This window comes from Gadus morhua, chromosome 15 (genome assembly GCF_902167405.1).
Source record: "Gadus morhua chromosome 15, gadMor3.0, whole genome shotgun sequence".
NCBI classification, from domain to species: domain Eukaryota; kingdom Metazoa; phylum Chordata; class Actinopteri; order Gadiformes; family Gadidae; genus Gadus; species Gadus morhua.
This window is the reverse complement of record NC_044062.1, coordinates 10,101,843-10,129,215: the sequence shown is the minus strand read 5'-3', so window position 1 is coordinate 10,129,215 and position 27,373 is coordinate 10,101,843. Positions and strand designations below refer to the sequence as shown.

The window sequence follows — 27,373 nt, the reverse complement described above, 5'->3', positions numbered from 1 at the left end:
GACCTTACGCCTTCGCACCAGGAGGGTTTCCATGACAACACCCATCACCTTGTGCGGGGGTCTCAGCTTCCGGCTGCCTCCTCTTTCTCCTTTGGTTGAAGCCGGGCTAAGGCCTATAGCTCCGCCGCTAATGAGCTAGCCCGCTAATTAGCCAACCCACTGTAGACGGTAATCAGCAGCCTGGCTCCTGTCTGCTCTCGTCCGGTCATTAGCACGGAGACGGTAGTGCTAATGAGCCGGGCGGGGGGGGGGGAGGTGTCTCCTCCTCATCACTCTTTAGAGACATCAGAGACACTCATCCTCTTCTACCTTCAGCTATCAGCGACCTACAACCACCGCCTAAAGACACCTCCTCCTCCCTCCACCTGGGCCTACCTTCTACACCTGGTTAGCTACACCTGGTTAACTACACCTGGTTAACTATCTTCTCCTCCCCCCCCCCCTCCCCTGTCTCTGCCTCCTGTCTGTGTTGATGCAGACTTCTCTTCTCAGGCGCTGAACCCAAATACTGGAATGAGATTGATGTCATCTTGTGGTGTGTTTGTGTGTGTGTTTGTGTGTGTGTGTGTGTGTGTGTGTGTGTGTGTGTGTGTGTGTGTGTGTGTGTGTGTGTGTGTGTGTGTGTGTGTGTGTGTTTGTGTGTGTGTGTGTCCGTGTGTGTGTCCATGTGTGTCTTTCTGTGTGTGTTTGTTTGTGTGTGTGTGTGTGTGTGTGTGTGTGTGTGTGTGTGTGTGTGTGTGTGTGTGTGTGTGTGTGTGTGTGTGTGTGTGTGTGTGTGTGTGTGTGTGTGTCTCAGATTCAACACGTTTGGTTTCTCCTCTTCCAAAACGAGGAAGGGAGAGATGATGATGTCACAGGTTGAAAGAAAAAAAAATGTGTTGTTGAATAATTCAGATCTGATTAAATAATTCAGATAATGTGAATCAGCCTTTGATTGGTTCCGCTTTCAGTGCAGCATTGATTGTGATCCACTCTAAATCAGGGCACATCAGTAGAACAAAGATGCCTTACTTATTGAGAAGTAGATGATGATGATATTAATGACATGATATATAGTTATAGTCATAACCTTTAGTATAGTAAAACGTACAGATTGACTGGCCTCATCACCATGGAGGTGTGAGAGAGATCACTACTGGTCCTTCAGACAATGTCCTGGTGTCTGAACCAGGATGAAACCATGGCAACGGCCCCATCCCACCTGGTCCTGGTTCAGACCCCCTCCCCCAGACCCCCTTTTCTCTCTCTATCTCTCTCTCAATTAAATTGTATTAAATTTAAAAAAGCTTAATTGAGATGAGAAATAAACATTTGCATTGCCAAAGCAAGTGAATAATAAAGAAGTCAAAGTATAAAACGTGAAACACAAAATATGTATACCTGATATTATACTACGTACTCAATATCTAAAAAATAAAATGTGGGATATTATCAAAATTACAATTAGTATCTCCTTTAAACAGATAATTAAAGATACACCCGAAATAAACAGTATTTACAATATGGAAGAAGTGTGCAATAGTGCAATCATTGTGGAAAGAGTGAGTCTGGGGTTTGAGGTCCTTCTTTCATCACAACAGTTGAGCAATCTGGCTGCTGTGATCGCACATCGTTGTATTCTTGTATTCTCTCTCTCTCTCTCTCTCTCTCTCTCTCCCTCCTTAGTTTGTGTCGTGCTGTGTACTAGTTGTGTGTCCTAATGCATATTAATGATGGAATATATAATAGAGGCCTGATATTAAATATTTGATTGACAGGTGAGTGTCATGGCAAATGTGGGTTGCCAATGTGTTGGCCCCTCCTCCCTGTGTCTCTGCAAGATACAGGATGAGGAACGCCTCGCCTCATTAGTGCTGTGACCCCCAACCTGACCCTTAACATGACCCAGACCCAGACCTCCACCCAGACCCCCACCTGGACCTCCACCCAGACCTCCCCCTTGACTCCCCCAGACCCCCACCCAAACCTCCATTGGTTAGAGGATCTTGTCGTTAACTTTGAGTCGATAAAGTTTTGGTTTAGAAGCAGATGGCTGTGATGTTTACGCCCCGCCGTCCCAGGGGTCGGCTTCCTGTCAGGGAGGTGTCTGATTGGTCGATAGAGAGATGTCCTCATCCTGATTGGTCCCTGGGGGTGTTTACAACTGCTGCACTTCATCACCCTCTCTCTCTCTGAGGGAGGGGGGGGGGGGGGGGGGGGGGAGGGAGGATTTATAGTCTCAGGATAGACATGTTATGTTTGGATGAATAAACACAAGATATTTATTTAATAAATTAATATCAAACATAAAATTATCTTAAAGGCCACAGCTTGGCTGGTTCACAGCAGTCAGTAAGTCTGTCTCCCTGTCCCCGTTTCCTCTCTCTCTCTCTCTTTCTCTCTCTTTCGTGGAGTCAGCCCATAGAGGAGGAGGAGTAGTAGGAGGATGAAAAGCATTCAGCCAAACATAGCAGGAGCCACCATCCGCTCCTCTCCCTGTCTACCTCCAAACACATACGCACACACACACTCAGGCACACACACACAGAAACAGACACACACACAGACACACAGGTCATGGTTGTTATGACAATCAATAGATGATCTCAGAGCGGTTCTCTGCATGGTGACAGAATCAGGCTAGCTCTACGTTAGCTAAGCATAGCCTCCCTGACAGCCTCCTCACGAGCTCCCGTCGGCATCCGCGCTCAAACTCTCTGTGGGTGGAGGAGAGAGGTGGAGGAGGAGGGGGAGGGCGGGGGAGGAGAGAGGTGGAGGAGAGGGAGGTGGAGGAGAGGAGGAGAGAGGTGGAGGAGGAGAGGGAGGGCGGGGGAGGAGAGAGGTGGAGGAGAGGAGGAGGAGAGGGAGGTGGAGGAGAGGAGGAGAGAGGAGGAGGAGGAGAGGGAGGGAGGTGGAGGAGAGAGGTGGAGGAGAGGAGGAAGAGGGAGGTGGAGGAGGAGATAGAGGGAGGTGGAGGAGAGGAGCGGAGAGAGGAGGACCTTGGACTCTAGGAAGTGCTAAGTGAATGATCTACCAGCTCCTGCTGTAACCACAGCAACCACATCAATACAATGGTGTGTGTGTGTGTGTGTGTGTGTGTGTGTGTGTGTGTGTGTGTGTGTGTGTGTGTGTGTGTGTGTGTGTGTTTGTGTAATATGTCAGCTTATCCGTCTTGGCCCCGCAGGTGGATGCTTTAATAACATGGATTACTCTCGCCCCCACACACACACACACTCTACCCCTCTCTGGTTCTGTTTAGCCTCCCGTCAAGACACCTGGAGGCGGCTATGTGGGGAGTGATGCAAGTCTCCAGTACAGCACCACGCTGCCAACTCTACTAACCAGTATAACCACAATGCCCACCATACTAACCAGTATAACCACACTGCCCACTATACTAACCAATATAACCATTCTGCCCGCTATACTAACCAGTATAACCACACCACCCACTATACTAACCAGTATAACATTATGCTAACAATTACATTATACTAACCACTATAACAATACTTACTATTATACTAACCACTATAACAATACTTACTATACTAACCACTATTATCATATTAAGTGATACGATAATCAACACATGGATCAAAGAAGCTTTAATATATGTAAATTATGTATATTATATGCATATAGTATGTATATTATGTACAGACTCGCATGTCGTGATGACTTGATACTGGTCATCAGTATTGATTGATACAGGTCATCAGTATTGATTGATACAGGTCAGTATTGATTGATACAGGTCAGTATTGATAGATATTGGTAAGTATTGATAGATTGATACAGGTCAGTACTAATTTATACTGGTCAGTATGTTGTGAGTTATTTGGTTCTGATGATTGTCGGTCCATTCATTCGTTTTTTAAAAGGCGAACAGATGGTTTGCGTTACGTTCAATATGAGACTCCATCAGTCAGGAGTACTGATGGAGTCTCAGTCCTCTGGTCTGATGAGTCTCAGTCCCTCTGGTCTGATGGAGTCTCCTCTGGTCTGATGAGTCTCAGTCCCTCTGGTCTGATGAGTCTCAGTCCCTCTGGTCTGATGAGTCTCAGTCCTCTGGTCTGATGGAATCTCAGTCCCTCTGGTCTGATGGAGTCTCCTCTGGTCTGATGAGTCTCAGTCCCTCTGGTCTGATGAGTCTCAGTCCCTCTGGTCTGATGGAGTCTCCTCTGGTCTGATGAGTCTCAGTCCCTCTGGTCTGATGGAGTCTCCTCTGGTCTGATGGAGTCTCAGTCCCTCTGGTCTGATGAGTCTCAGTCCCTCTGGTCTGATGAGTCTCCGTCCCTCTGGTATGATGAGTCTCAGTCCCTCTGGTATAATGAGTCTCAGTCCCTCTGGTCTGATGGAGTCTCAGTCCCTCTGGTCTGATGGAGTCTCAGTCCCTCTGGTCTGATGAGTCTCAGTCCCTCTGGTCTGATGAGTCTCAGTCCCTCTGGTCTGATGAGTCTCAGTCCCTCTGGTCTGATGAGTCTCAGTCCCTCTGGTCTGATGAGTCTCAGTCCCTCTGGTCTGATGAGTCTCAGTCCCTCTGGTCTGATGGAGTCTCAGTCCCTCTGGTCTGATGGAGTCTCAGTCCCTCTGGTCTGATGAGTCTCAGTCCCTCTGGTATGATGAGTCTCAGTCCCTCTGGTATGATGAGTCTCAGTCCCTCTGGTCTGAGGTCTGCTTTCCCCTAGCAACACTCCATCTCACCAAGGAGGGATCCCTCCCCTCGCTCCTCCGTTGTCATGGTGACGAGGTGTCGGCCTCAACCTCAACCTCTGATTTGCATTTTAAGGAAGACAAAATAATTAATTTCACAAAATAAACTTTATTGTTCTCAGAGGAATGACAATGACTGTTGTAAAGGACGTACGAACATAGAACTCTGTTGGCAAATTAATCTTCTGGATCAGCGTAGCCAGCGGACACAGGACCGCTGAGGGGGTTCAGACCCCCGCCTCCCCCCGCCCTGACCCTGGACCAGCCCCCCCCCCCTGCAGGTTAGAATCAGCAGCGGAGACGGAGGACGACAACAAGCGAGTGAATAAATAGCAAGCGTTTCCGTGACGATGGTCAGTGCGTGAGGAGGTGAGGTAGCCGCCCTCGCTGTGAGTGGACAGGTCACTTCCTGGGCTGCGCGGCGATGTAGAGCGCCATGACGCAGTAGAGAGCCCCCCCGATGGTCAGACCCATGGTGGTCCGGTACAGCATCTTGTCCATCACCCCTCTCTTCAGGTGGACTGGGATGCCATCAGCCTTCTGCACACCGACACAGACACAGACGCACTTTAACAACCCTGTTGACCTCCCACCTTTAAGGGTTATGCCCTCAAACGATTAGTTAACACGGTTTTCATGGGAGCGGGATTCGTCCTGCTGTACCCGAGGGTCAGTGGTCAGGTACCTGGAACATTTTCTGCAGGGCGGGGACCCTGTTGGCGCCCAGGTACTCGGCTTGACTAGCCGCCTCGGAGACGAGCTTAGTCGGCGACGCGAAGATCAACGGCGACGGCTCGGCGGGCAGCCCGGGCTTCAGGCCCTGACGGCAGAGCAAACAATCATCACACGGTGATCACAATAACCGACGAGCTCCTCATGGCCTACGGTTCATCGGAGATCTGGGAGGGGGCTGATCGATGTGATTATTGTTTGCTCCATCTTAATAAGCCCTATCTGATCGATTCAGGTGGTCCTCCGTAGGACGCTAACTAGCCTGTAAGATCCAGAAGGTCACCATGGTGGAGGTGTTCCGTTCATCTAAGATAACTTTGTGTGATCACCTCAACCGAGCGGATTGCTGCTGGACGATCTGTTATCAGACCCAATGAATCTGATCGAAGGTCACCGGGTCGGCGGTTTACCTGCGGGACGTAGGCGGAGGTGGGGGCTCCGGTCAGCCGCTGCGTCACTCCGTTGAGGCGGTAGTACATGATTCAATGTTTTAATGTTTTAATGTTAGAGTTTGAGTTAGAAGGTGTAATCTATGGAGAAATAACAACCACTGCTCGTCCGCAGAGAGGAGGGGGTCCTTGCAACCCTTGCTGGCGGACCGGGACGACGTCACCAACCATAAAAGGGCCTCCTCATAGCTGTCCGCGTCTCGCCATGTTCAAAATAATACAGCAGAACAATTCTTTACCCGTAACAGAGTCAAACATGTTTATTAATACCAATACCAATACCAATGTTTTTCAACGATCTATGCAAAAAACAAGAGCAAAATTAAAGCATGTAATTTAGCCTACTTTTAAATTCAAAAACATATCCAAATAATATAAACTTTGCGTATTGCCGATAGCCTACATTATTCCAATTATAAATCTGGTTTCTGAGCAGTCTTAGGTTTTAAAGAAACATTGCTTTACATGCAAACAGCCCACAGAGAGCACAGTAAAGTCTTAAAGAATTAATATTTGCTTTATGAACATTCAAGGCCTCTACTTTTTGGAATGTATTCCACAGATTCACATATATTAAAAAATACGCACTTCAGTTCTGACAAGAGCGATGACATTATGACCATAACGAGTCAAGTATTGCTTTATTTATGCACGAGGTTCTAAAAACGGTGGATTCTGCAATATAATCATATAAACCTGAAGAAAACGTGTATAAAATAGAACAAATGTGGGTAATCTAGTCGAGTCTATAATTGAGTTGAAATGATTTAGTTAATTGCGTAATTTAGCAAGGGCAAATACAACTGCAGGCAATCGGTAGAAGATTTCAAACAATACAGTACGATACAAACAATACTATACAAACCATCAGAAACAACAATAGCAAAATGTCCAAACAATACATCACATATAAAACATCATAGAGAATATCCACCTCATAGCCTCCTGTTTTAAAACTGTTGTTTCAAGGGTGAGATCAGAGATGACAGGTTGGTCTTTCTTCAGCAGGTTTAATGTTGTGTTAATATACCGACGCCTCTGATGAGGGGAGGGGGGGGAGCACCATGGGTCTGCTGCTCGGACTGAAAACCCTGATCCATGTTCTACCAGAACGTCTCGTCTGGTTCTACCAGAACATCTCGTCTCTCCTGGTTCTACCAGAACGTCTCGTCTGGTTCTACCAGAACATCTCGTCTCTCCTGGTTCTACCAGAACATCTCGTCTCTCCTGGTTTATAGTCTTAAGAAGCAGGTTCTCCAGGTTCTTCAGATTAGTCAGTCCCCAGCCTCCCTCCACCCCTGGCCCCCTGGGTTGGGGCCTGGGGCTGTCCCATGGGTATGACCCGTGACATCACTCCCGCTGAAGCTGCGTCTTCTCCTCCTGAAACTACGCACGGTTGAGTCCCCGTCCAGCGAGGCCAGTGCCCCCGGCGGTGATGAAGCACCATGCAGCGACTCGTTTGCTCACAAAGCTGCCATTTTGTCAGCGTGAACACGGCAATGCCGATGTGGTTGTAAGTAGCCCATGTCTCCCCCCTCATGCCAATGTCTCCCCTCTGGAGCACATGTCTCCCCCCGGAGCACATGTCTCCCCCAAAAGCCCATGTCTCCCCCCCCCCGCTCCTGAGGGTCCGCCCCCCTCAGGTCCTGAGGCCCCGCCCCTCCCGGTCAGGCTCCGCCCTCATGGGCCAGGCTCCGCCCACAGCGGGCGTGGCGGACCTTGAGCTCCTGGTAGCACTGGACGAAGCTGTGGTAGATGAAGGTGATGGGCAGGGCCAGCAGCACGATGCCGCTCACCACGCACAAGCCCCCAAGCACACGGCCCGCCACCGAGACCGGGTACATGTCGCCATAGCCCACCGTCGTCATGGAGATGATCACCCACCAGGAGGCGGCGGGGATGCTGGCGAAGGCCGGGTTTCCCCGGTCCAGCCCGTGCTCCAGCAGCTGGGCCAGGGCGCTGAAGATCGCCATGGCGACGCAGACGAAGATCAGCAGCATCACCATCTCGCGGTAGCATCGCCGCAGCGTGAGCCCCAGCGTCTGCAGCCCCAGGAAGTGGCGGGCCAGCTTGATGAGCCAGAACACCCTCATGATGCGCAGCACTCGCAACGTCACGCCGGCCCGCTGCAGCTGGGAGTCCGCCCCCGTCAGCGACGTCACGGCGACCGACACGTAGTAGGGCGTGACGGACAGCAGGTCAATCAGGTTCAGTGGCCGCCGGGCAAACTCACACTTGTCCTGGGAGACGACGAAGCGGATGATGACCTCGGCGGTGAACCAACCGATGCACACCGCCTCCATCACCCTGCAGACAGCCAATCACAGTTAGGCTCAATACACAGCCAATCAAAGTGAGGCTCCACACACAGCCAATCACAGTGAGGCTCCGTACACAGACAGTCAATGCAGTGTGATGTAAAGCTTTACATATTGTATTGCAATGGTTTACAAATTGTTTTGTATGATTTACATATTGTAATGCTTTACGTAATGTAATATAATGCTTTACATAATGTAATATAATGCTTTACATAATGTATTGTTATGCTTTATATTGCAATGTGTTACATATATACTTGACATAATGTATTGCATTAAATATTGTAATTTAAGGCTTTACATAATGTTATTCATTAAATATTGTAATTTAAGCATTTATATAATGTATTGTAAGGGTTTACGTTATGTAATGCTTTACATATTGTAATGTAATGCTTTAGATAATGAAATGTAATAATTTCCATAATGTAATGCTCTCCATAATGTAATGATTTACATCTTATAATTGAATGCTATACATAATGTAATGTAAGGCTTTACATATTGTAATTGAATGCTTTACACAATGTTATGTAATGCCTTACATAATGTAATGCTTTACATATTGTAATGTAATATCTTACATAATTGAATGCTTTACTCTTTTTTTACCAAATATAATACTCGACATGATGTGATGCTTTAGATAATGTAATTTAATGCTTTACATAATGTAATAATTTACATATTGTAATGTAATGCTTTACATATTTTAATACTTTACATAATGTAATGGTCTTAGTGGCGCCGGAATGATTTCAGTGATGGGGGGGGGGGGGGGGGGGGGGGGGGGGGGGGCAAATGAGTGTGCATGTGTCGAACAGCGCGTGACACCTCATCAGCCTATGATGGGGGTGTCCGTATCCCGGGCCTAATTAATAGCAAACATGTGCACCTGTGGGCATTCCAAGAGGGAATTCCCTGACGTAAGTGCCGGTGGTTCCAGCTGTGAGAAAGTTTTGTCGGGCGTAGCGTACCGACACAAATATATAATGCCAGTTCTTTCAGTCAATTAGTTTGCGCAAACTAAAGGGGGGTTGGACTGGAGTTAAGTGAAAGAGATCAACCTATTCTGTTATTGATGCTTGTGATTTTCTCAGTCCATAGGCTACTAAAACCTAAAAAAATAATCAGATGATTAGGCAAGCTGCTCCTCAAAATATAGGATAAAGGGTAGAATTTATGCACTTTATACATCTTGAAATCTCCTATCTGAGCTGACAGCTGAAGCTGCGGTTGGTCGGAGTCTCCAACACGTTTTTTAATTGAATTACCTCTAGTCTGAATTATTATGAATTACTCTATAATAAAAGTAACTTGTTACCAGGGAAAGTAACTATTTAAAAAAAAAAAAAAAAAGAGAAAGTTGCTATATGTCAAGGAATTTGGATTTTTCTGAGCAGTTTTCACTCGGCCTTAATGTGTTAAATGGTTGAACTGCCCATTCAAGGCCCTGCTATAAATGCCAACTCTCATCAGATTGCGCCGGACTCGCCATTTCTGCTGCTTAATCGAATCTGTGTGATGTGTGCGTGTGTGTGGCGCGCGTGTCCTGGCTTGTGTGTAAAAACACTGGCTCCGATTGGCTACCATGAAACATGACTGCCATAGCCAATCATAATCGCTTATATTTCTTTACCCACCCGGTCTACTCACTAGCAGTTTGTGTTTGGAGCCAGGGATACGTTGGGATTACGCAGTTTATTCAATCAATTCATAGTAACGCACCGCATTTAACGTACAGTAACGGTAACGGCGTTGTAACGACGGAAACAGTACTTAGTTAGATTACTCCGTTACTGAAAAAAGAACTGCGTTAGGTAACGCCGTTATTTTTTTATTACAAACACTTGACTAGTGTCACAAATTACTATTGAATTCTTTAGTTCATCTTATGAGTCAAGTTATGGTCCTATGTGCTCTGAAGGTTTCTACTAGTCTGTGGCCGAATTATTGCTTTCTGTGTTGCTTCTTTTCTGTGTTGAGCTTGATTGTTTTGTAGGGGGCGAAATAAGTGTACCTAAATAAAGTAACCTTCAACCAAAAGATAAATCCTATGAACTCATATCAAAAACCGACCGATTCACACGTGAAGCTGGCACTATTGAGGGTTATGTTAGATAGATAGATAAAATGATCTGGCTCCATTCCAGTTCTCAGTGAGTGATTCTGTTGGACCTGAATCCAAACAACACCGTAAAGTACGGTAACTAACAGGACCGTGAGTCTCGCGCGTCGGACCTGTTCTCCCCCACCACCTTGCCCTCCTCTGTGCGCCAGTCCGGGAGCGTGCTCGCGCAGAGCATCACCATGGAGACCAAGACGAACAGCATGGAAACCGAGGCGAGGACCTGGGCCGCGAGAGACGAGGTAGGCTCCTCGAAGGTCCTCCTCGTGCTCTCCAGCCACCGAGCGAGTCGGGAGGCGGGCTCGGTGGCTGGAGAGCACGAGGGCCCTCCTGGGAGCCCCTGTGGCCCCCGGAGGTCCCCCTCCTCCGGGAGGGCGGTGAAGGTGTCCGTCAGGCGGTCGTCCAGCCGCCGCTGGCAGCAGGGCTCCAGGTCGGGGGTCTCGAGCCCCCAGTAGCGCATCTCGTGGTAGAAGGACAGCTCGCACATCTGCGGCGCGAAACGCAGAGCGCCGCGGCGCACGTACAGCAGGATGAAGCCGAATGCCTCCGCGTGCCGGTCGAAGAAGAACTCGTTAGTCTCGCGGTCGTAGTCGTCGCACACCTCGAGCACCTCGCGCTCCGACGCGCACCTGTGCAGGCGGCTCACGCGGCTCAGCGGGAAGTCCCGGATCACGTCCCCGGAGAAGACGTACCGCGCGCCGCCGACGTTCAGGACGCACACTGTCTTCCCGAACTTCATCCTGGTGCGTGATGATGTCCCCGTGCTTGTGGGGCTCGTCACTTCTCTGTCCCCGTGCTCGTGGCGCGTGTCACTCCTCTGTACGGTTAGAACTTGGAGTCGGTCTGAACTTCCCCGCAACAGCCTCTGCGTCCGCACGTAGTGAAGACTGGCGGAGCGGCCGTAGCGCGCTGAGTGTAGGAGACCGGAGCGTGACGTCAGCGCTACGTCATCCGGGAAGGAGAAAACCGCAGGTGTGTCCTCTTTAGCTTCCGCGTAAAACAGATCACCTGTGATCACTGAAGACCAGATCTGAGTAACTAGACGAGACTAGACTGAATACACTCACTACACTTACTCACTATCTAGATAGATTAGAGGAAGGCGTGATACATGATGTGTAGCTCTGGTCTCAGCTCAACCTGCAGAGAGTTAATCATCATTCCCTAGTTCCTCGGATTGTTCTCTAGGTGTTCCAGCTTGTTTACGGTTCATTCCAGTGAACTGAAGCGGTGTGGCGCTCTGCCATCCCTCTTCTGTCCATCCCAGAGAAAAACGAACCCCCTTCTTCTCTGATGAATGTATAGATATACACAGGATATATATGCTATACTGTATACATACAGTAAATCTATACACAGTATATATAGGCTACGGTATATAATGCAGGATGTACATTTACAGTATATATGCCATACTGTGTATATATACAGTATATATATACAGTATATATATATTTATTGTGTATATATATAAATAATCAAACACTCTCATTCTCTGGTTCTTTGTTTTTACAAGATAGTGTTAATTGCATGATACAATTCGACAAGAAATTCAATGAAATTCATTCAAACTGTGAAGAAACCATGATACTATTATATATTGAATTATTGTTCTTGACTTGTACAACTTCTGATCTGATTACAAAGGCAAAGACTTTTTAAACAGCCGGTCTTCATGAACTCACAACCAAAGTGTCATTATCCTCTAGCTTAGCTTAGCATCAGTCCTGTTAAAACCACTCCTCTGAATTATTATATCCACAAGAGGAGCCTGTCTGCATCAACAAGTGTTTCATAAATCAGTTCTGTAGCCTTCAGATTCAGACAGAGGATACTCCCTAACCCAGTCGGCTGGAGTAGACGCCTGTATGAGGGGTTTTCTACTGACTGGGTGTTTCCTAAAGGGTTATCTAGTGTTTAAAAAAGGCTGGATATAGAGCTATCTATTATAAGGGATATTAAAGGAGGCATATTATGGTGTTTTCCCAACAAGTAAAAATAGTATTTGAGTTCCAGAAAACATGTGTTGAAGCTGTTTGCTGGATATAGCTTCTAGGAAAAAACAATCTCGCCTAATCCCCTCTGTTTCAGTCACTTCAGAATGCGCTGTTTCTGGTGTCTGTAGCTTTAATGCAAATGAGCTGCTGCCCATTGACCAATGAGTTGTCAGACTGAACCACAGCATGAAGTAGAAGGGATTGTTGCCGTTTGCGGACTCCTGGAGCTCTATATTTATATAATATAATATAATAATAATAATATTATATATGGGTATTTATATAATATTATATCTAATATCACGGCCAAAAGCTAGGTGCGCCTCGAATGATATTATGAATCATAAAGACTGCGTCTGACGTCTCTGGTACTTCCACAACAAGTAAAGACTCGTAGTGGGGGATATATCGGCCATGGTTGAGAAGAATTGGGGGAAAGGAACTTTGGCCTTGACTCTCTGAAGTCCATGAACCGCGACATCGTTTGTAACTGTAGGCGGGGTACTTTCAGAAATGCCTATCTCGCTCAAAAAATCCTGTACGGACTGTTTTCAAAGTTTGTATGCGTGTTGGAGCACCAGAAACCCAAAACAACACCCCAAATCCCAGGAAAAGTGTTGTTTTCATAATATGTCCCCTTTAAACCTGGGGCTGCAGTTCCCCCTCCAGCCCCTCGGTGACGGTACTGTAGCGGCGCTGTTTACTACACAACTACTTGATTGGGAGAAGAAGAGGAGGAAGAGGGGGAGATAAGAGGAGGAGGAGGAGGAGGGGAAGAGAGTAACAAGTTTAAAGTTGACAGAAAAGGATTAACTCTCGATTCTCCTGGCCTGAGACGGAAGGGCGATACGGAGGTTTGTGTTTCACTTCTCACTTCAACCTTACAGTCCTTGGCGGGTTAGCTGTTAGCTGTTTAGCTGTTAGCGGTGTGGCTTTAAACCTTTTGGGTTGTTAGCATCGAAGCTAACGAAGTGGCGTCACTTCAAACTTTACTTTCCGACCAGTTTCTCCACTTGGTTCACCTCTCGTTGTATTCCGGTCGGTGTTTCTACGGCTCGTTCGTTTGGTCCCTAAACTGTTCTGGTGACAGACGGGAGGTCGAGCTGAGTGCTGATCTTTAGATGTTTACATCTTATTGTGGCTCGGTGTTTGGAGCAGGAGACAGCCGTCAAAGACCAGCTCCTCAAAAAACATCTCCTCATCTCTCTGCTCCTCTGAGCTCCTCATCTCTCTGCTCCTTATCTCTGAGCTCCTCATCTCAACTCCTCAGAGACCAGCTCCTTATTTCTCTGCTCCTCATCTGGGGGGGTTGATAGTGTAGTGAGTGGGCGGACTATGTTCAGTGTGCGTTTAATTGCGCGTCTGTTTATTCTGCATTGATACTTATTACACCGTCCCTATAATCTCGAGGTGACCCCCTCCCATGAGATGTGACAGAGTTCCAGGTCCTTCCGCTGCCTCCACGGTGGGCGTTCGGCCTCTGGGACTCCTCACTCATCACAGCCCTCCGTTGTGATGAGTGAGGAGTCGCGTCCCGCTGTCGTCCATTCTCCGTCTGCAGTCGTGATGTTGATGTTTATTGTGGTATCCGATGATGGTGTTGCCATGGAAGTGGTGTCATTGCCAGGGGGGTGGGTGGTTCTTGCCCGAGTGGTGCTGTGGTGATGGGATCATGTGCCACTGTCCATGTTGTATAGCGGTAACATTGGTCCAGTGATATGTGTTCATGTGTTCACTGCTCCAGTGAGATGCTGTGTTCATGTGTTCACGGTTTCACACGAGTGATGTTCATGTGTTCACTGCTCCAGTGATCTGAAGGTGTTCATGTGTTCACTGCTGATCTTGGTGGTAGTAGCAAATATTCACATGTGGGATGTGGGTGGAAATGCAGAGTTGTCTTTGTCAGTTGGAAGTTGTGATGCAAACTTGTTTTATAATCGTTTTTTTCACTGTTCAGCGAACACATGAACAGTGATGTTCATGTGTTCACTGCTCCAGGGATATGAAGGCGTTCATATGTTCACTGCTCCAGTGACGTTCATATGTTCACTGCTCCAGTGACGTTCATATGTTCACTGCTCCAGTAACGTTCATATGTTCACTGCTCCAGTGACGTTCATATGTTCACGGCTCTAGTGATGTTCATGTGTCCATAGGCCACAATGCATTACTACCGCTATGAGAGTGCAGAGGTCAGCTGCTGCTTCAAGTACCTCATGTTCAGCTACAACATCATCTTCTGGGTGAGTACTAGTACTACATACCTCCTCACGTACTACATACCACCTCAAATACTACATCCTAACGCTGGGTGCCAGTACTATTAGTAGTTCTAGTACTATACCACCTCAAATACTACATCCAACCGCTGAGTGCCAGTACTATTAGTAGTTCTAGTACTACATACCACCTCAAGTACTACATCCTACCGCTGAGTGCCAGTACTATTAGTAGTTCTAGTACTACATATTACCGCAGAGGACCAGCAGTATGCGTACTAGTGTGGGAGTGTGTATCTCCGGGCAGCCCCTGAGTCCGGGAAGAGATTCCTAAAGCCCGTTCTTAAGCCAATATTCAGAGATGTTGTGAAATGCTGTGGATGTTATTGTGAAAGCGTTCTGCATTATTTTGAAAGCGTTCTGCGTTATTATGAAAGAACTTCCTGAGTTCAGGAACTCAGATTTACCCGGCCTCAGGCCCCACCCAGGTCCTCTGAAGGTCAGCTGCTAGGTGGGATTCCCTCCTCAACCTCCTCTGACGTCTGACCTCCCGGGCTGAACACAGAGCCAGCCATCTGCTGCAGCTCACTTCCTCATTCGGTTGCGCTTACAGGAAATGATAAGAGTCTGTTTGTCGCTCACTTCCTTTGACGCAATGGCAACTCCCTGTCAGACCGTGTGGAGTTAGTTGAGCGTTAGGCGTCACAGTGGCTGGGCCCAAATAACAGTAAAAATAAAAGGCCCGAAATAGAAGAAATGTATAAATCATGTAGAAATTAAGAGAGTGAGAGAAGGAATGGGTGTGGTGTACCCTCAGCTGAGGGGACTACATGCCCATGTCATGACCGCGCCCACACCCTGACCCCGCCCATGCCTGACCCTGCCCACGTCCTGTTTGTGTTTCAGCTGGCCGGCGCCGCCTTCATCGCCATCGGATTCTGGGCCTGGAGCGAGAAGGTAAAGATCGGCTGCTCCTCACACCACATCTCCTCCTCACATGACCTCCTCCTCCTCACATGACCTCCGCCTCTTCCTCCTGAAACTGGAGGTCTGTGAGGTCATGAGGATGAGGTGACTACGGAGGAACTGTTTGGTACCTCTCTGTCTCTAGATGACGGCCATCCGTGTGGTCCTGTAGTCAAGGCGGTGTGGTTCATTATAATAATCCCCGTCTCCATGGCGACACTGAGCTCAGGGCTCAGACTTAAACTGTATAAAAGGAGTGTATGTGTGTAGAACCTCCTCTGTCTCAGCGGTACCCCTACCCTAACGCCCCCCCCCCCCCCCCCCCCCCCCCCCCCCAGGGCGTGCTGCTGGACCTCACCCAGGTGACCCGGATGCACGGGCTGGACCCGGTGTGGATGGTGCTGGTGGTGGGGGCCATCACCTTCATCCTGGGCTTCGCCGGCTGCGTGGGCGCGCTCCGGGAGAACATCTGCCTGCTCAAGTTTGTACGTCCGCTCCCTCTGACGGTGGTGACGGTGTTGTGTTGTGTGGTGACAGTGTGGGGTTTTGAGCATGTTGACGGTGTGCTGTACTGACGGTGTCCTGGCGGTGTGCTCTCAGTTCTCAGGGCTGATCGGGTTCATCTTCTTCCTGGAGCTGACGGCGGCCGTGCTGGTGGTGGTGTTCCAGGGCCAGGTCCGCGACTGGATCAACGACTTCTTCCTGAACAACATCAAGGCGTATCGCGACGACATCGACCTGCAGAACCTCATCGACTCCCTGCAGAGGCTGGTAGGGCGGGTTGAGGGGGGGCGGGGCTGCCTGGGGGCGGGGCTGACAGGGGGTGGGGCTGTTAGTATGTAGCCGTAGTGACGGCCCTGTGAGTATGTAGCCGTAGTAACGGCCCTGTGAGTATGTAGCCATAGTAACGGCCCTGTGAGTATGTAGCCGTAGTAACGGCCCTGTGAGTATGTAGCCGTAGTAACGGCCCTGCGGTCCTCCAGAACCAATGCTGCGGGGCCCAGGAGCCCAACGACTGGGACCGCAATGTCTACTTCAGCTGCAACGGGACGCACCGCAGCCGGGAGAAGTGTGGGGTCCCCTTCTCCTGCTGCAGGAAGGACCCCGCGGTGAGACACACTGTCTGTCTGTCTCTGTCTCTCTTATCTTTGTGTTGTCTGTCTCTCTGTCTGTGTCTTTATCTGTGTCTTTGTTTCTGTGTCTGTGTCTTTTACTGTCCGTCTGTGTGATGTCTGTCTGTCTGTGTGATGTCTGTGTCTGCGTGATGTCTGTCCCTCCTTTCTATATGAGTTAGTTCCTGGTTAACCGTTTGTCGCCCCCTGCAGGACACAGTGATCAACACGCAGTGTGGCTACGACGTCAGATTAAAGGTGAGGCTCCCTTTAGTTCTATCTATGAAATATGGACATAAGAGCTCTGCTGTTAATGCTTTTAATGTGTGTGTGTGTGTGTGTGTGTGTGTGTGTGTGTGTGTGTGTGTGTGTGTGTGTGTGTGTGTGTGTGTGTGTGTGTGTGTGTGTGTGTGTGTGTGTGTGTGTGTGTGTGTGTGTGTGTGTGTCAGTCTCAGGACGACTGGATGGATATCTACACCAAGGGCTGCATCCCAGCTTTGGAGGACTGGTTGCCAGGCAACATGTACACAGTGGCCATCGTCTTCATCGTCATCTCCCTGCTACAGGTAAGAGTTTAACCACTAGTTAACCAGCTGAGAAACTAGTTAACCTAAACTAACCACTGTATTAACAGTAGTAGCTAATTCTAACCCAGTTGTAAAGTTAATAATAGTTGGTTACTGGTACTCGTAAGATGATGCAGTAGTGGGGCTTAGTTACTGGTAACCAGTAGCTGATTCAATACTGGGGGTGAGTTAATGGTAACCAGTAGCTGATTCAGTAGTGGGGGTTAGTAAGTGGTAACCAGTAGCTGATGCAGTAGTGGGGGTTAGTAAGTGGTAACCAGTAGCTGATGCAGTAGTGGGGGTTAGTTAGTGGTAACCAGTAGCTGATGCAGTAGTGGGGGTTAGTTAGTGGTAACCAGTAGCTGATGCAGTAGTGGGGCTTAGTTAATGGTAACCAGTAGCTGATTCAGTAGTGGTGGTTAGTAAGTGGTAACCAGTAGCTGATGCAGTAGTGGGGGTTAGTTAGTGGTAACCAGTAGCTGATGCAGTAGTGGGGGTTAGTTAGTGGTAACCAGTAGCTGATGCAGTAGTGAGGGTTAGTTAGTGGTAACCAGTAGCTGATGAAGTAGTGGGGGTTAGTTAGTGGTTAACTGCGGGTTGTGTCTCCAGATGGTGGGGATCTACCTAGCGCGGACGCTGATCGCCGAAATTGAGAAGGTCAAGTTCAACTTCCACTGATGCGGCGGCTAGGGGGGGAGCAGAGCCAGACGGGCCTTCTGGTTCCTCTGGAGAACCTCCCCATGCCTTCTGAGGTTCCCCTCCATGGCTCCCCATGCCTTCTGGTTCCTCTGGAGAACCTCCCCATGCCTTCTGGTTCCTCTGGAGAACCTCCCCATGCCTTCTGATGTTCTCCTCCATGGCTTCAGGCCTTAGAACACACCTCCCTCCCTAGGGTAGTGCCCTGTCCCCCTCTCAGACCAGGTTCCTCTGTAGGGTGGTCCCCTGTCCCAGACTAGGTTCCCCTGGAGATGATCCTCTAGAGGAGCTGGCCTCGGGCCGCGTGGTGGAGCAGCGCAGCTGACCCACTGATCAGGAGAACAGAAACCCATCCTCGTTACATTAAGCTGCTGGGATTCAAAGAGCCACAAATGGGACCCCAGCGCCATCTCTGGTGAAACCACGTTTTACAAGCAGCTGTCTGTGATCTGCTCAGAGTGGAGCCAATCACAAACAGCTTGAGTAACTTGTAGCGCTGTCCAACCGATTAGGGCCTGTCATACAACCGAAGCCATGGCAACCAACTGTCGAATCAGCATTCAGGCATCCCTTAACATACAGAACTGCCTCAGGTCCAAACCATTCCTAAGAAAAGTTAATTTGCTCTACTTCCGACAGACAAATCATTTTTTTACGTTAATGTCTAATCAATATTTGGCTACATGATTGTTAGAATTTAATTGCGCTCTATCGTTTTGTAAATAAAGATTGAAAGTTTTGACACTGGGATGCTGGTTGCTGAGAAACCAGCTGCTTATCTTTACGCCAGGCGCATATTATTGTGTTCATGTTTTTTTAAATTATATTTCATCTTCTCTGTCCCAGTGCGTCCTTGAGAAGACGATTGTAGCCTGAGATCAAAGCCTTCGTTGCTCTGATCCTGTTGAGAGAACTTCCAAATAAACACTTCTCATGTGAAGCTTTGCACAAATTCAGCCTCTCACATCCTGGTGGACGAGATGGACGCCTTAACCCCCTCACATCCGCAATTCTGTTTACATACTCTGAACAGATCAGAACATTCACACTTTCAAATTCTAACTAATATTCACCACTGCCAATAAATACTCAATGTTTAGTTGATTTCATGAAGGCAACATTGTCCCATTATTAAAAGGGATTTTTTTTTGTAAATATGTTTTTTGAAAACATTTTTTAAATTGTATGCTTGAATTGTCTGCTTTGTTGAATGGTCGTTTTTTTTACACACTGATATACAATAAAGCCTAAAATACATCCTTGACTGAATCTCACACATAGTGTTCATTCGTTTGGACTCGTCCCTGAACCATGTGATGGTGGGTGAGGGTTCGAGCCCCCTTGAGGAGCTCTAATGTTGATCGTTTATTAATTATGCACCAGTTTAGAGCTTCTCAATAATTTTGTATCCATGTACCGCTTAGATACTCGGGACTAAATGTAGATTTAGTACTTATAAAGTTATTTTCCGGAGTTTTGAAGAATGAGCCGTACTTTATGAGAGTTATTACATTATTGCATATGTGTAAACATCTGTCCATTGGTACATGATCACATCGGAAATGTTTAAGTTGCGATAATGTCAATTGCAATTGTGTTGATTCATCCGATTGCGGGGTTAATGAAAACCGAATATCCAGCGAATATCGAACCTTTAGCTAACTTTTACCCGCTGTTGAAGCTCTACTTCCGCTTCCGGTGTAAACAGTCGAAGGTCCGGCGCGGCATGGCGGGATCTGAACCATTACAACCATTAGGACTGAGCAGAGATCTGAAGGGTTCTAAATCATTAGGACCGTGCAGAGACCTTATGGGTTCTGAACCATTAGGACCGAGCAGAGGTCTGACGGAGGAGCGGAGGTTCTTCTGCACGGCGGGCGGCGGGCTGGAGGAGGTTCTGGTCCGGGAGCTGAGGACCCGACTGGGGGCTGAAGAGGTGAGCTCTCCTCGGTCCACGGGGTGTTGGAACCATCAGTCTGTTGGTCGCTCCCCCATACACCTGCTAGAACGGCAGTACTGTCCCTGGCTCTGTGTAATGGGACTATATTCATAATATACTATACTCATGCTATATCCATCATAACTAAGTTGACGTTCCTGATGCCATTCTACCGCGTACTTGTACTGTAGGAAACCCTGGTATTATTTGGGCTAAACATGTAATGTACATGGCCAGTATATATATTAGAAGGCAGGGGACCGATATTACTATTATAAACAATGATTGAACAGTTGAAAGCTCATACATGTTGTACTTGTTTTCTGTACCTCTTAACGACCTGGGCACAGGGCATTGGTTTTATCTGCGAAAGGACAGCGTGGGGATAGAGTATGAGGGTATGCCAACATTAGGGTGTTCTTCTGACCCCACGAGGGTCGGGGTTTGGCGGTCAGTGTGGACCCTAACCCCGAACCCCGGGCTGTATTCAGGTATGTCACGTCTCCGGTAAAGTCCTGTTCCGGACCTCCGCGGGGATGGACGCGCTGCGGCGGCTGAAGTCTGCAGAGAGGCTGTTCCTGTTGGTGTCACGAGACGGCCCGGTCGCCCTGCCGGCCCACACCTGCCCAGGTAGCGCACACAGCTCTGCTTCCATTCATCGCTCCCCTCTGATTATTAGTGTCTGGTGTTATTCTCTGTGTCTGTCTCTGTCTGTCTGTTGACCTCTCCTAATGTCCGCCTGCCTGTCTGCCTGTCTGCCTGCCTGTCTGTCTGTCTGTCTGTCTATCTGTCTGTCTGTCTGTCTGTCTGTCTGTCTGTCTGCCTGTCTGTCTGTCTGTTTGTCTGTCCTAGTTAAGGCGGCTTCCCTCCTCCAGTCCAGGCTGCTGGGTGATGGGCGTCAGTGGGGCGATGCTGCGCTGACCTGGAGCCGCCTGCAGGGGGAGACAGAGCGCCGTGGCTCAGACGGCCTGCAAGGGGCGACAGAGCGCCGTGGCTCAGACGGCCTGCAGGGGGAGATAGAGCGCCTTGGCTCAGACGGCCTGCAGGGGGAGATAGAGCGTTGTGACTCAGACGTTCTGCGGGGAGCCGGACCCCAGAGGAAGACAGGTGGCAGGGAGGAGGAGAGAGGGAGGAGAACACAGCAGGGAGAGGAGGGGAGTGCAGATGGAAGAAGGAGCGAGAGACAAGCGGAGGGGGAGGAGGAGGAGGAAAGCAGTGATGGAGTGAATGCAGAACATAAGCGTGGAGAGAAGAGAAAGAAAGGTGGCGGAAGAGAGGTTGGAGGAGGAGGAGAGGAAGACAGAAAGATAATGAGACAGAAGGAGCATCTCTCTTCCCCCTTCCCTTCAGAGGCGCTCTCCTTCAGGGTCAACTGTAAGCTCTCAGGACCCCTGAGTCGCTCTCTCAACTCCCAGGTACGCAGCTCAAACACCAGTCTGTCTGTCTGCCGGTCGGGTCCAGCGATGCTCCCGGCGAGAGACGGACAGAAGGCTATGATAAACATTACTGTCTTGTCGCCGTGGTGACTGCGTGAGTCTGTTGTGTTCTGCGCTGCAGGAGGCGAGCCGTGTGATTGGCTCAGGGCTGAGCAGACTGCTGGGCTGGAGGGTGGAGCTGAGGAGCCCCCAGCTGGAGGTAAACAACCCTACCCACCTTTCGACCCCGGCCCCCGGGGTCACATGACCAACCCCGCGTCACATGACCCCCGGGTCACGTGACTCCTGTCCCCATGGTAACCCCCCGCCCACCCCCCTGCAGGTGAGCGTGTACCTGAGTGGGGACCACAGCATCCTCGGGATTCCCCTCACCAGGTCAGGAATGTCCCCTCTGACCCCTGACCTCAGCAGGGTCAAAGGTCACACCAGAGTCTGTGTTTGTGTGTGTGTTTGACCGCTGGTATCTTAACATTTTGTGTGTGTGTGTGTGTGTCAGACTGCCCCTAGCCAGCAGGAGCTACATGAGGACCACAGGGCTCCGGTCCACCGTGGCCTGGACCCTCGGCTCGCTGGCCGGCATACAGGTGGGTAAGGTGTTGTGTAGGGCCCGATCGATATTGATTTTTGAGTGCCGATGCCGATTATTTTCAGAGAAAAATTACGATTACGATTTAATCGGCCGATAAAAAAAAAAAAAAAAAAAAAAAAGCATATAAAACGTAGTTTTTGATACCTTAAATATACTTTAAACACTTTTGACGAATATGTGAATTGAATGCAGAACCTTTGAGTGTTTTAGAATACATTTACAGTCAAAAATGAGTGTGATGTAAAATAAATAACTAACTCCCAATGTGCTGCGCTCGTGAGCAGTGACTAACACGTGCGTGCTGAGCAGTATGGTTTCACCGTTAGAGTCTACAGTATAACAAATTAACATGGCCTGGGACCTAAAGAAAAACAGGCACAACATGCTCAAACAACGCGCCTTGTGTACATTGGTGAGGTGAGTGCGCAGCTGCCTGAGCGAGCGTGCTTTCATGTTGTACGGTAAAATTCAATCTCCTCTTTTTTACTCCAGCTAAAGTTGTTAGTTAGCAAGGCGAGTAGGAGCGCAATCTGCAGGATACTAAGCGCAATAACATTTATAAAAAAAAACAAAAAACGGTTGTAATCGGCGTCTTTTTGGCCGATGCCGATTATTTTCAAAAAGGCTATAATCGGCCGATTAAATCGGCAGGCCGATAAATCGGTCGGGCCCTAGTGTTGTGTGTAACATATCGTGTGTTACATGTTGTGTATTGTGTGTATCAGTCAGGCTGGTGTGTATAAAGTGTGAATCAGCCAGGCTGGTGTGTGTTACATGCTGTGAATTGTGTGATACATGTTGTGTATTGTGTGTATCAGCCAAGCTGTTGTGTATAACATCATGTTTTGCGTTGTGTGTAACATGTTGTGTATTGTGTGTATCAGCCAGGCTGGTGTGTGCTGGACCCGATGTGCGGCGTAGGAACCATATTACTGGAGGCTGCACAGGATCACAAGGTCAGGACTACATTACCCAGAATGCCTGTTGATGAAGTTATACATGGTCCTTGTCAACCCCGTTCTAAAGCCCACCAATGGACCCTCTTACAGGATGTCCATTTCCTGGGTGTGGACATTGATGACGGACAGTTGCAGAGGGCCAATGAGAATGTAGCGTTTGCTGACCTGAGGGAGAGGATTCACCTGATGAAGGCCTCCTGCTCTGGTACCCACCCACCTCCATCACCCTCTTCCTCACACACCTTTTGTCGTTGTCTGTTGTGTGTTTCAGGCTTCCCTGTGTGTGTGTGTGTGTGTGTGTGTGTGTGTGTGTGTGTGTGTGTGTGTGTGTGTGTGTGTGTGTGTGTGTGTGTGTGTGTACGTGTTTGTGTTTTCCAGGCCTCCCTGTGTGTAGCAGCAGTGTGGACGCGGTGGTGTGCGACTTACCGTTCGGCAGAAAGTTCAACACAAAGACCAACATGGCCGACAGTCTGCTCTGCATCGTCTCAGAGATGGAGAGGTGTGTGTGTGTGTGTTTTTTTCAAGGGAATGTTAAGTTAAGTTATCTTTTATTTATCCCTTTTTCGGGATTCGAACTGGCCACCCTCCGGCTATCATTCCAACTCCTTAACCAGTATGCCCTTGTGTGTGTGTGCGTGTGTGTGTGGTTCCAGGGTTCTGCGTCCTGGTGGTTCTCTTGTTCTCCTCCTCAGCCCTCCGATGTCCTGTCAGCTGAAGAAGCTCCAGCCTGGGCCGCGCCCCGGGACTCAGCTCCCCCAGGCCCCCGGGACCCAGGCCCCCGAGACCCAGGCCCCCGGGACTCAGCCCCCCCAGGACCCCCAGGACCCCGGGCTCCAGGCTGGGCCTCTCTCCAGCCTCCGGCTCCAGGCGACCCACAGACTGAGCCTGGGCGCCATAGACGGACTGGTCCACTCCTACGTTAAGAGGGGGGCGCTATAGACGGACTGGTCCACTCCTACGTTAAGAGGGGGGCGCTATAGACGGACTGGTCCACTCCGACGTTATGAGGGGGGGCACTATAGACGGACTGGTCCACTCCTACGTTAAGAGGGGGGCCACTATAGACGGACTGGTCCACTCCTACGTTAAGAGGGGGGCGCTATAGACGGACTAGTCCACTCCTACGTTACGAGGGGGGCGCTATAGACGGACTGGTCCACTCCTACGTTAAGAGGGGGGGGGGGGGGGCGCGCTATAGACGGACTGGTCCACTCCTACGTTAAGAGGGGGCGCTATAGACGGACTGGTCCACTCCTACGTTAAAGGGGGGCCCCTATAAACAGACTGATCCACTCCTACGTTAAGAGGGGTCCCCTATAGACGGACTGGTCCACTCCTACGTTAAGAGGGGGGCGCTATAGACGGACTGATCCACTTCTACGTTAAGGTGGAGCCTGACCCACAAGCGCTCCACAGACAACCAACAATGTTATCAAGTATTTTTTATCAAATGTATTTTTATAATGGTTTTAATAAAATTATCAATAAAATTGTGAATTTGCGTAAGTTATTACTGCAATACGATTAAAAAATATGGAGAAGAATTCCTCTTCCTTTCCTTCAGTCCTTTCTTCAGTTGTCATCTGATGAAATAACCTCTGATGGTCTGGACCATGGTCTGGACCACGTAGTAGCATAGTAGCATAGCATCTTCTAGACAGCTTTGTGATGTCAAAGATCAGAACTGCAGTCGCTCCAGTGATTCATTCACCGGAGTGAAATTGGCATGACAGACATTGTCAAAGCAAATTACATAATCAATACAAACGAATAACTGGAACATAGCGAAGGATGATGTGATCATTTGTTTATGATTACTATCATTAGTCATTTATATATTATTAGATAATACTATTTAGATTGTATTTTTATGTGATGTTGTTATTGCCTCAGTGGGAAGTCGACGGAGAATGTACGCCAGCATTTGTGCGCCTGCGCAGAGCTTGGGCCGCCATGTTGGAGCTGGATGACGCGGTGAGCTTCGTATGTTTCTAAACACTCGTCTTCACGCCGTCTCCTCCGTGCTGGAGTCCGTCTGAAACGAGCGGAGCCCCGAACGGTGGAGCCCACGATGAACGCCAGCGGGGACCTGTCGCGGCGGAACCCGCAGGAGGACTTCGAGCTGATCCAGAGGATCGGCAGCGGGACCTACGGCGATGTGTACAAGGTACCTAGCTCCGAGGCTAGCAGCTAGCACCCCGTCTCACCCCCACAACACGGCGGACAGACAGGCACTCAATCATAACACAGCACACAGACAGGAACACAGCAGACAGACAGGATCTCATTCCAACAGCAGAAAGACAGACAGGCACTCACCCCATAACACAGCACACAGACAGGAATTCACCCCCACAGCAGACAGACAGACACTCACTGAGACGGTGGATGTGTAGATCAGTAGAGAAGGTTCGAATCCTCTGCTTCCAGTGGTTTTAGACAGTTCAGACCGGACTGGTGGTGTTCTACTAGAGGCACACACACACACACACACACACACACACACACACACACACACACACACACACACACACACACACACACACACACACACACACACACACACACACACACAGCCAGATGACAGCTCAGCGGGGTGTCTCTGGTCTCGTACGGTGGGGTTAGTTAAATGGTCTCGTTATGTTAAGTTGTTAAAAACTAACAGGCCGCCCTTTGAAGGTGGGTTTGATGGGAGCTCTGCTGGAGGCTTGGGGGTTATTGGATGGACATGATGGTGTCGGGGTGAGGCTCTCTGGTTTGCGTGCTAAACTAAGAGACAGGTGGACCTTCTGCCCTCCGTGTCCATCAGACCACACCTCCTCCTCTCTCTTGTTCTGTGAACAGAATGCGTGTTGCATGTTTCAGTCAGTTTGAGTCAGACACAGGTTTGCTCTAGGATATTGAAGTGTAAAATAATACATTATCCAGTAGGAGTTGACAACACAGATTAGTGTAGAGAAACAGCCGGTGAACTGATCAAACTAACCCACCTAGTACAGTAGACCTACTAACACACCTAGTACAGTAGAACTATTAACACATCTAGTACAGTAGGACCACTAACCCAGGGGACTGTAGGATAGTAGGACTACTAACATCTAGTACAGTAGGACTTCTAACACATCTAGTGCAGTAGGACCACTTACCCACTTAGTAAAGTAGGACTACTGACATCTAGTACAGTAGGACTTCTAACACATCTAGTAAAGTAGGACTACAAACACATCTAGTACAGTAGGACTGCTTACGTCTAGTACAGTAGGCCTACCAACCCACCTAGTACAGTTGGACTACTAACACATCTATCACAGTTGGACTACTAACACATCTAGAACAGTAGGACTACCAACCTACCTAGCACAGTAGGGCTTATAACCCACATAGTACAGTAGGACTAGGACTACTAACATCTAGTACAGTAGGACTACTAATATCTAGTACAGTAGGACTACTAACATCTAGTAAGGTAGGACTAATGGCATCTAGTACAGTAGGACTACTAACCCACCTAGTACAGTAGGACTACTAGTAACCAACAAACTAAAGTAGGACTACTAACACATCTAGTACAGAAGGAATACTAACCCCAACAATGCTAGTAGTACATACATACAGTACCATCCAAATGCCTTTTATGCTAGTGCCATCCTAGTGCCTGTATGCTAGTACCATCCTAGGACCTTTATGCTAGTACCATCCCTGTATGCTATCACCACCCTAGGCCTGTATGCCAATACCATCCTAGGGCCTGTATGCCAGTACCATCCTAGGGCCTGTATGCTAGTACCAGCCTAGGGCCTGTATACTAGTACCATCCTCATGCCTGTATGCTAGTAGTACCATCCTAGTCCCTGTATGCTAGTGCGATCCTAGTGCCTGTATGCTAGTACCATCCTAGGCCTGTATGATAGTACCATCCATGCTTGTATGCTAGTAGTACCATCCTAGTGCCTTTATGCTAGTACCATCCTAGTGCCTGTATGCTAGTAGTACCATCCTAGTGCTTGTATGTTAATACAACCTGATGTGCTGTATCAGGCCATGACTGACCTTGCTCAGCCTAGCACGGCAATTCAATTGCTAGCTTCACTTTATTGAGCACTGAACCGTGTTCCGGCAATCCTCTTCTATCGGGATGCGGACCCTCCGTCCACCTAGTGGGGAGGCAGGGCTGGACTTTAAGTCACAGGGGATTAGGAGACAGGGAGGGCGGGACATTCTGTTCCATGGGTTTAGAGGAGAGAGAGAGGGTGGGACTTGCAGTTTCGATGGGTCTAGAGGAGAGAGGGCGGGACTTACAGTTCGATGGGTCTAGAGGTGGGAGGGCGGGACTTTCAGTTCCATGGGTCTAGAGGACAGAGGACGGGACTTTCGGTTCCATGGGTCTAGAGGAAAGAGAGAGAGGGCGTTACTCTCTGTTCCATGGGTTTAGAGTAGAGAGAGAGGGTGGGACGTTCGCTTCCATGGGTTTTAGAGGAGAGAGAGAGGGAGGGACTTCTAATGGAGGGATCTGTTTCCGCTCCGTGTTTCAGGTATTGCATATGTCATGTTCTCAATCTACTCACTCCG

At 48.8% G+C, this 27,373-nt stretch overlaps 5 protein-coding genes across 17 annotated transcripts in view; 3 read left to right on the top strand and 2 right to left on the bottom strand.

Moving 5' to 3' along the window:
- Nucleotides 1–4,784: 4,784 nt before the first annotated feature.
- Nucleotides 4,785–6,119, bottom strand: LOC115559733 (cytochrome c oxidase subunit 7A-related protein, mitochondrial). Its single transcript, XM_030378794.1, has 3 exons — nt 5,838–6,119; nt 5,381–5,515; nt 4,785–5,235 (listed from the first exon to the last, which is right to left on the bottom strand). Exons 1-3 carry the CDS (start codon nt 5,904–5,906, stop codon nt 5,098–5,100), a joined length of 342 nt encoding a protein of 113 aa, XP_030234654.1. The 5' UTR covers nt 5,907–6,119; the 3' UTR covers nt 4,785–5,097.
- Nucleotides 6,120–6,500: 381 nt separating this feature from the next.
- Nucleotides 6,501–11,239, bottom strand: LOC115559691 (potassium voltage-gated channel subfamily G member 3-like). The gene is made up of 2 exons (XM_030378732.1): nt 10,439–11,239; nt 6,501–8,183 (listed from the first exon to the last, which is right to left on the bottom strand). The coding sequence occupies exons 1-2, from the start codon at nt 11,062–11,064 to the stop codon at nt 7,544–7,546; spliced, it is 1,266 nt and encodes a 421-aa protein (XP_030234592.1). The 5' UTR covers nt 11,065–11,239; the 3' UTR covers nt 6,501–7,543.
- A 1,785-nt stretch (nt 11,240–13,024) lies between these two features.
- On the top strand, nt 13,025–19,145 carry tspan14 (tetraspanin 14). Its single transcript, XM_030378757.1, has 9 exons — nt 13,025–13,176; nt 14,479–14,565; nt 15,448–15,498; nt 15,846–15,992; nt 16,108–16,278; nt 16,491–16,616; nt 16,833–16,877; nt 17,069–17,185; nt 17,795–19,145. The coding sequence occupies exons 2-9, from the start codon at nt 14,485–14,487 to the stop codon at nt 17,861–17,863; spliced, it is 807 nt and encodes a 268-aa protein (XP_030234617.1). The 5' UTR covers nt 13,025–13,176; nt 14,479–14,484; the 3' UTR covers nt 17,864–19,145.
- A 256-nt stretch (nt 19,146–19,401) lies between these two features.
- thumpd2 (THUMP domain containing 2) lies at nt 19,402–24,301 on the top strand. Of its 2 annotated transcripts, XM_030378705.1 has the most exons (11): nt 19,402–19,817; nt 20,312–20,450; nt 20,673–21,235; nt 21,378–21,455; nt 21,579–21,631; nt 21,753–21,840; nt 22,730–22,801; nt 22,895–23,009; nt 23,183–23,303; nt 23,458–23,718; nt 24,141–24,301. In XM_030378705.1, the coding sequence occupies exons 1-11, from the start codon at nt 19,461–19,463 to the stop codon at nt 24,163–24,165; spliced, it is 1,872 nt and encodes a 623-aa protein (XP_030234565.1). In that variant the 5' UTR covers nt 19,402–19,460; the 3' UTR covers nt 24,166–24,301. The 2 variants fall into 2 exon arrangements, with proteins under 2 accessions (XP_030234565.1, XP_030234564.1); XM_030378704.1 differs by having other exon boundaries at nt 19,433–19,817; nt 23,458–24,301.
- Nucleotides 24,302–24,733: 432 nt separating this feature from the next.
- The window catches only part of LOC115559654 (mitogen-activated protein kinase kinase kinase kinase 3), a 30,045-nt gene continuing 27,405 nt past the window's right edge, over nt 24,734–27,373 (top strand). For 8 of the 12 annotated variants that reach the window (XM_030378660.1, XM_030378658.1, XM_030378665.1 and 5 more), the window contains exon 1: nt 24,734–24,971. In XM_030378660.1, coding sequence (XP_030234520.1) covers nt 24,876–24,971 — 96 coding nt within the window. In that variant the 5' untranslated portion in view covers nt 24,734–24,875. The remainder of the gene's footprint in view (nt 24,972–27,373) is intronic. The other 4 variants (XM_030378669.1, XM_030378666.1, XM_030378664.1 and 1 more) reach the window with 1 other exon arrangement.

Excerpts from the sequence above, each read along its gene's own strand:
- tspan14 (XM_030378757.1), top strand. The coding sequence starts at position 14,485 with ATGCATTACTACCGCTATGAGAGTGCAGAGGTCAGCTGCTGCTTCAAG. Across the intron at positions 14,566-15,447 it reads GCTACAACATCATCTTCTGG|CTGGCCGGCGCCGCCTTCAT; the intron begins GTGAGTACTAGT and ends TTTGTGTTTCAG. Across the intron at positions 16,617-16,832 it reads GCTGCAGGAAGGACCCCGCG|GACACAGTGATCAACACGCA; the intron begins GTGAGACACACT and ends CGCCCCCTGCAG.
- thumpd2 (XM_030378705.1), top strand. The coding sequence starts at position 19,461 with ATGTCAATTGCAATTGTGTTGATTCATCCGATTGCGGGGTTAATGAAA. Across the intron at positions 19,818-20,311 it reads CCCGACTGGGGGCTGAAGAG|GTATGTCACGTCTCCGGTAA; the intron begins GTGAGCTCTCCT and ends GGCTGTATTCAG. Across the intron at positions 21,632-21,752 it reads CTCGGGATTCCCCTCACCAG|ACTGCCCCTAGCCAGCAGGA; the intron begins GTCAGGAATGTC and ends TGTGTGTGTCAG.
- LOC115559733 (XM_030378794.1), bottom strand. The coding sequence starts at position 5,906 with ATGTACTACCGCCTCAACGGAGTGACGCAGCGGCTGACCGGAGCCCCC. Across the intron at positions 5,516-5,837 it reads CCTCCGCCTACGTCCCGCAG|GGCCTGAAGCCCGGGCTGCC; the intron begins GTAAACCGCCGA and ends CTCTGCCGTCAG. Across the intron at positions 5,236-5,380 it reads CCCTGCAGAAAATGTTCCAG|AAGGCTGATGGCATCCCAGT; the intron begins GTACCTGACCAC and ends GTCGGTGTGCAG.
- LOC115559691 (XM_030378732.1), bottom strand. The coding sequence starts at position 11,064 with ATGAAGTTCGGGAAGACAGTGTGCGTCCTGAACGTCGGCGGCGCGCGG. Across the intron at positions 8,184-10,438 it reads AAGGTGGTGGGGGAGAACAG|GGTGATGGAGGCGGTGTGCA; the intron begins GTCCGACGCGCG and ends GGCTGTCTGCAG.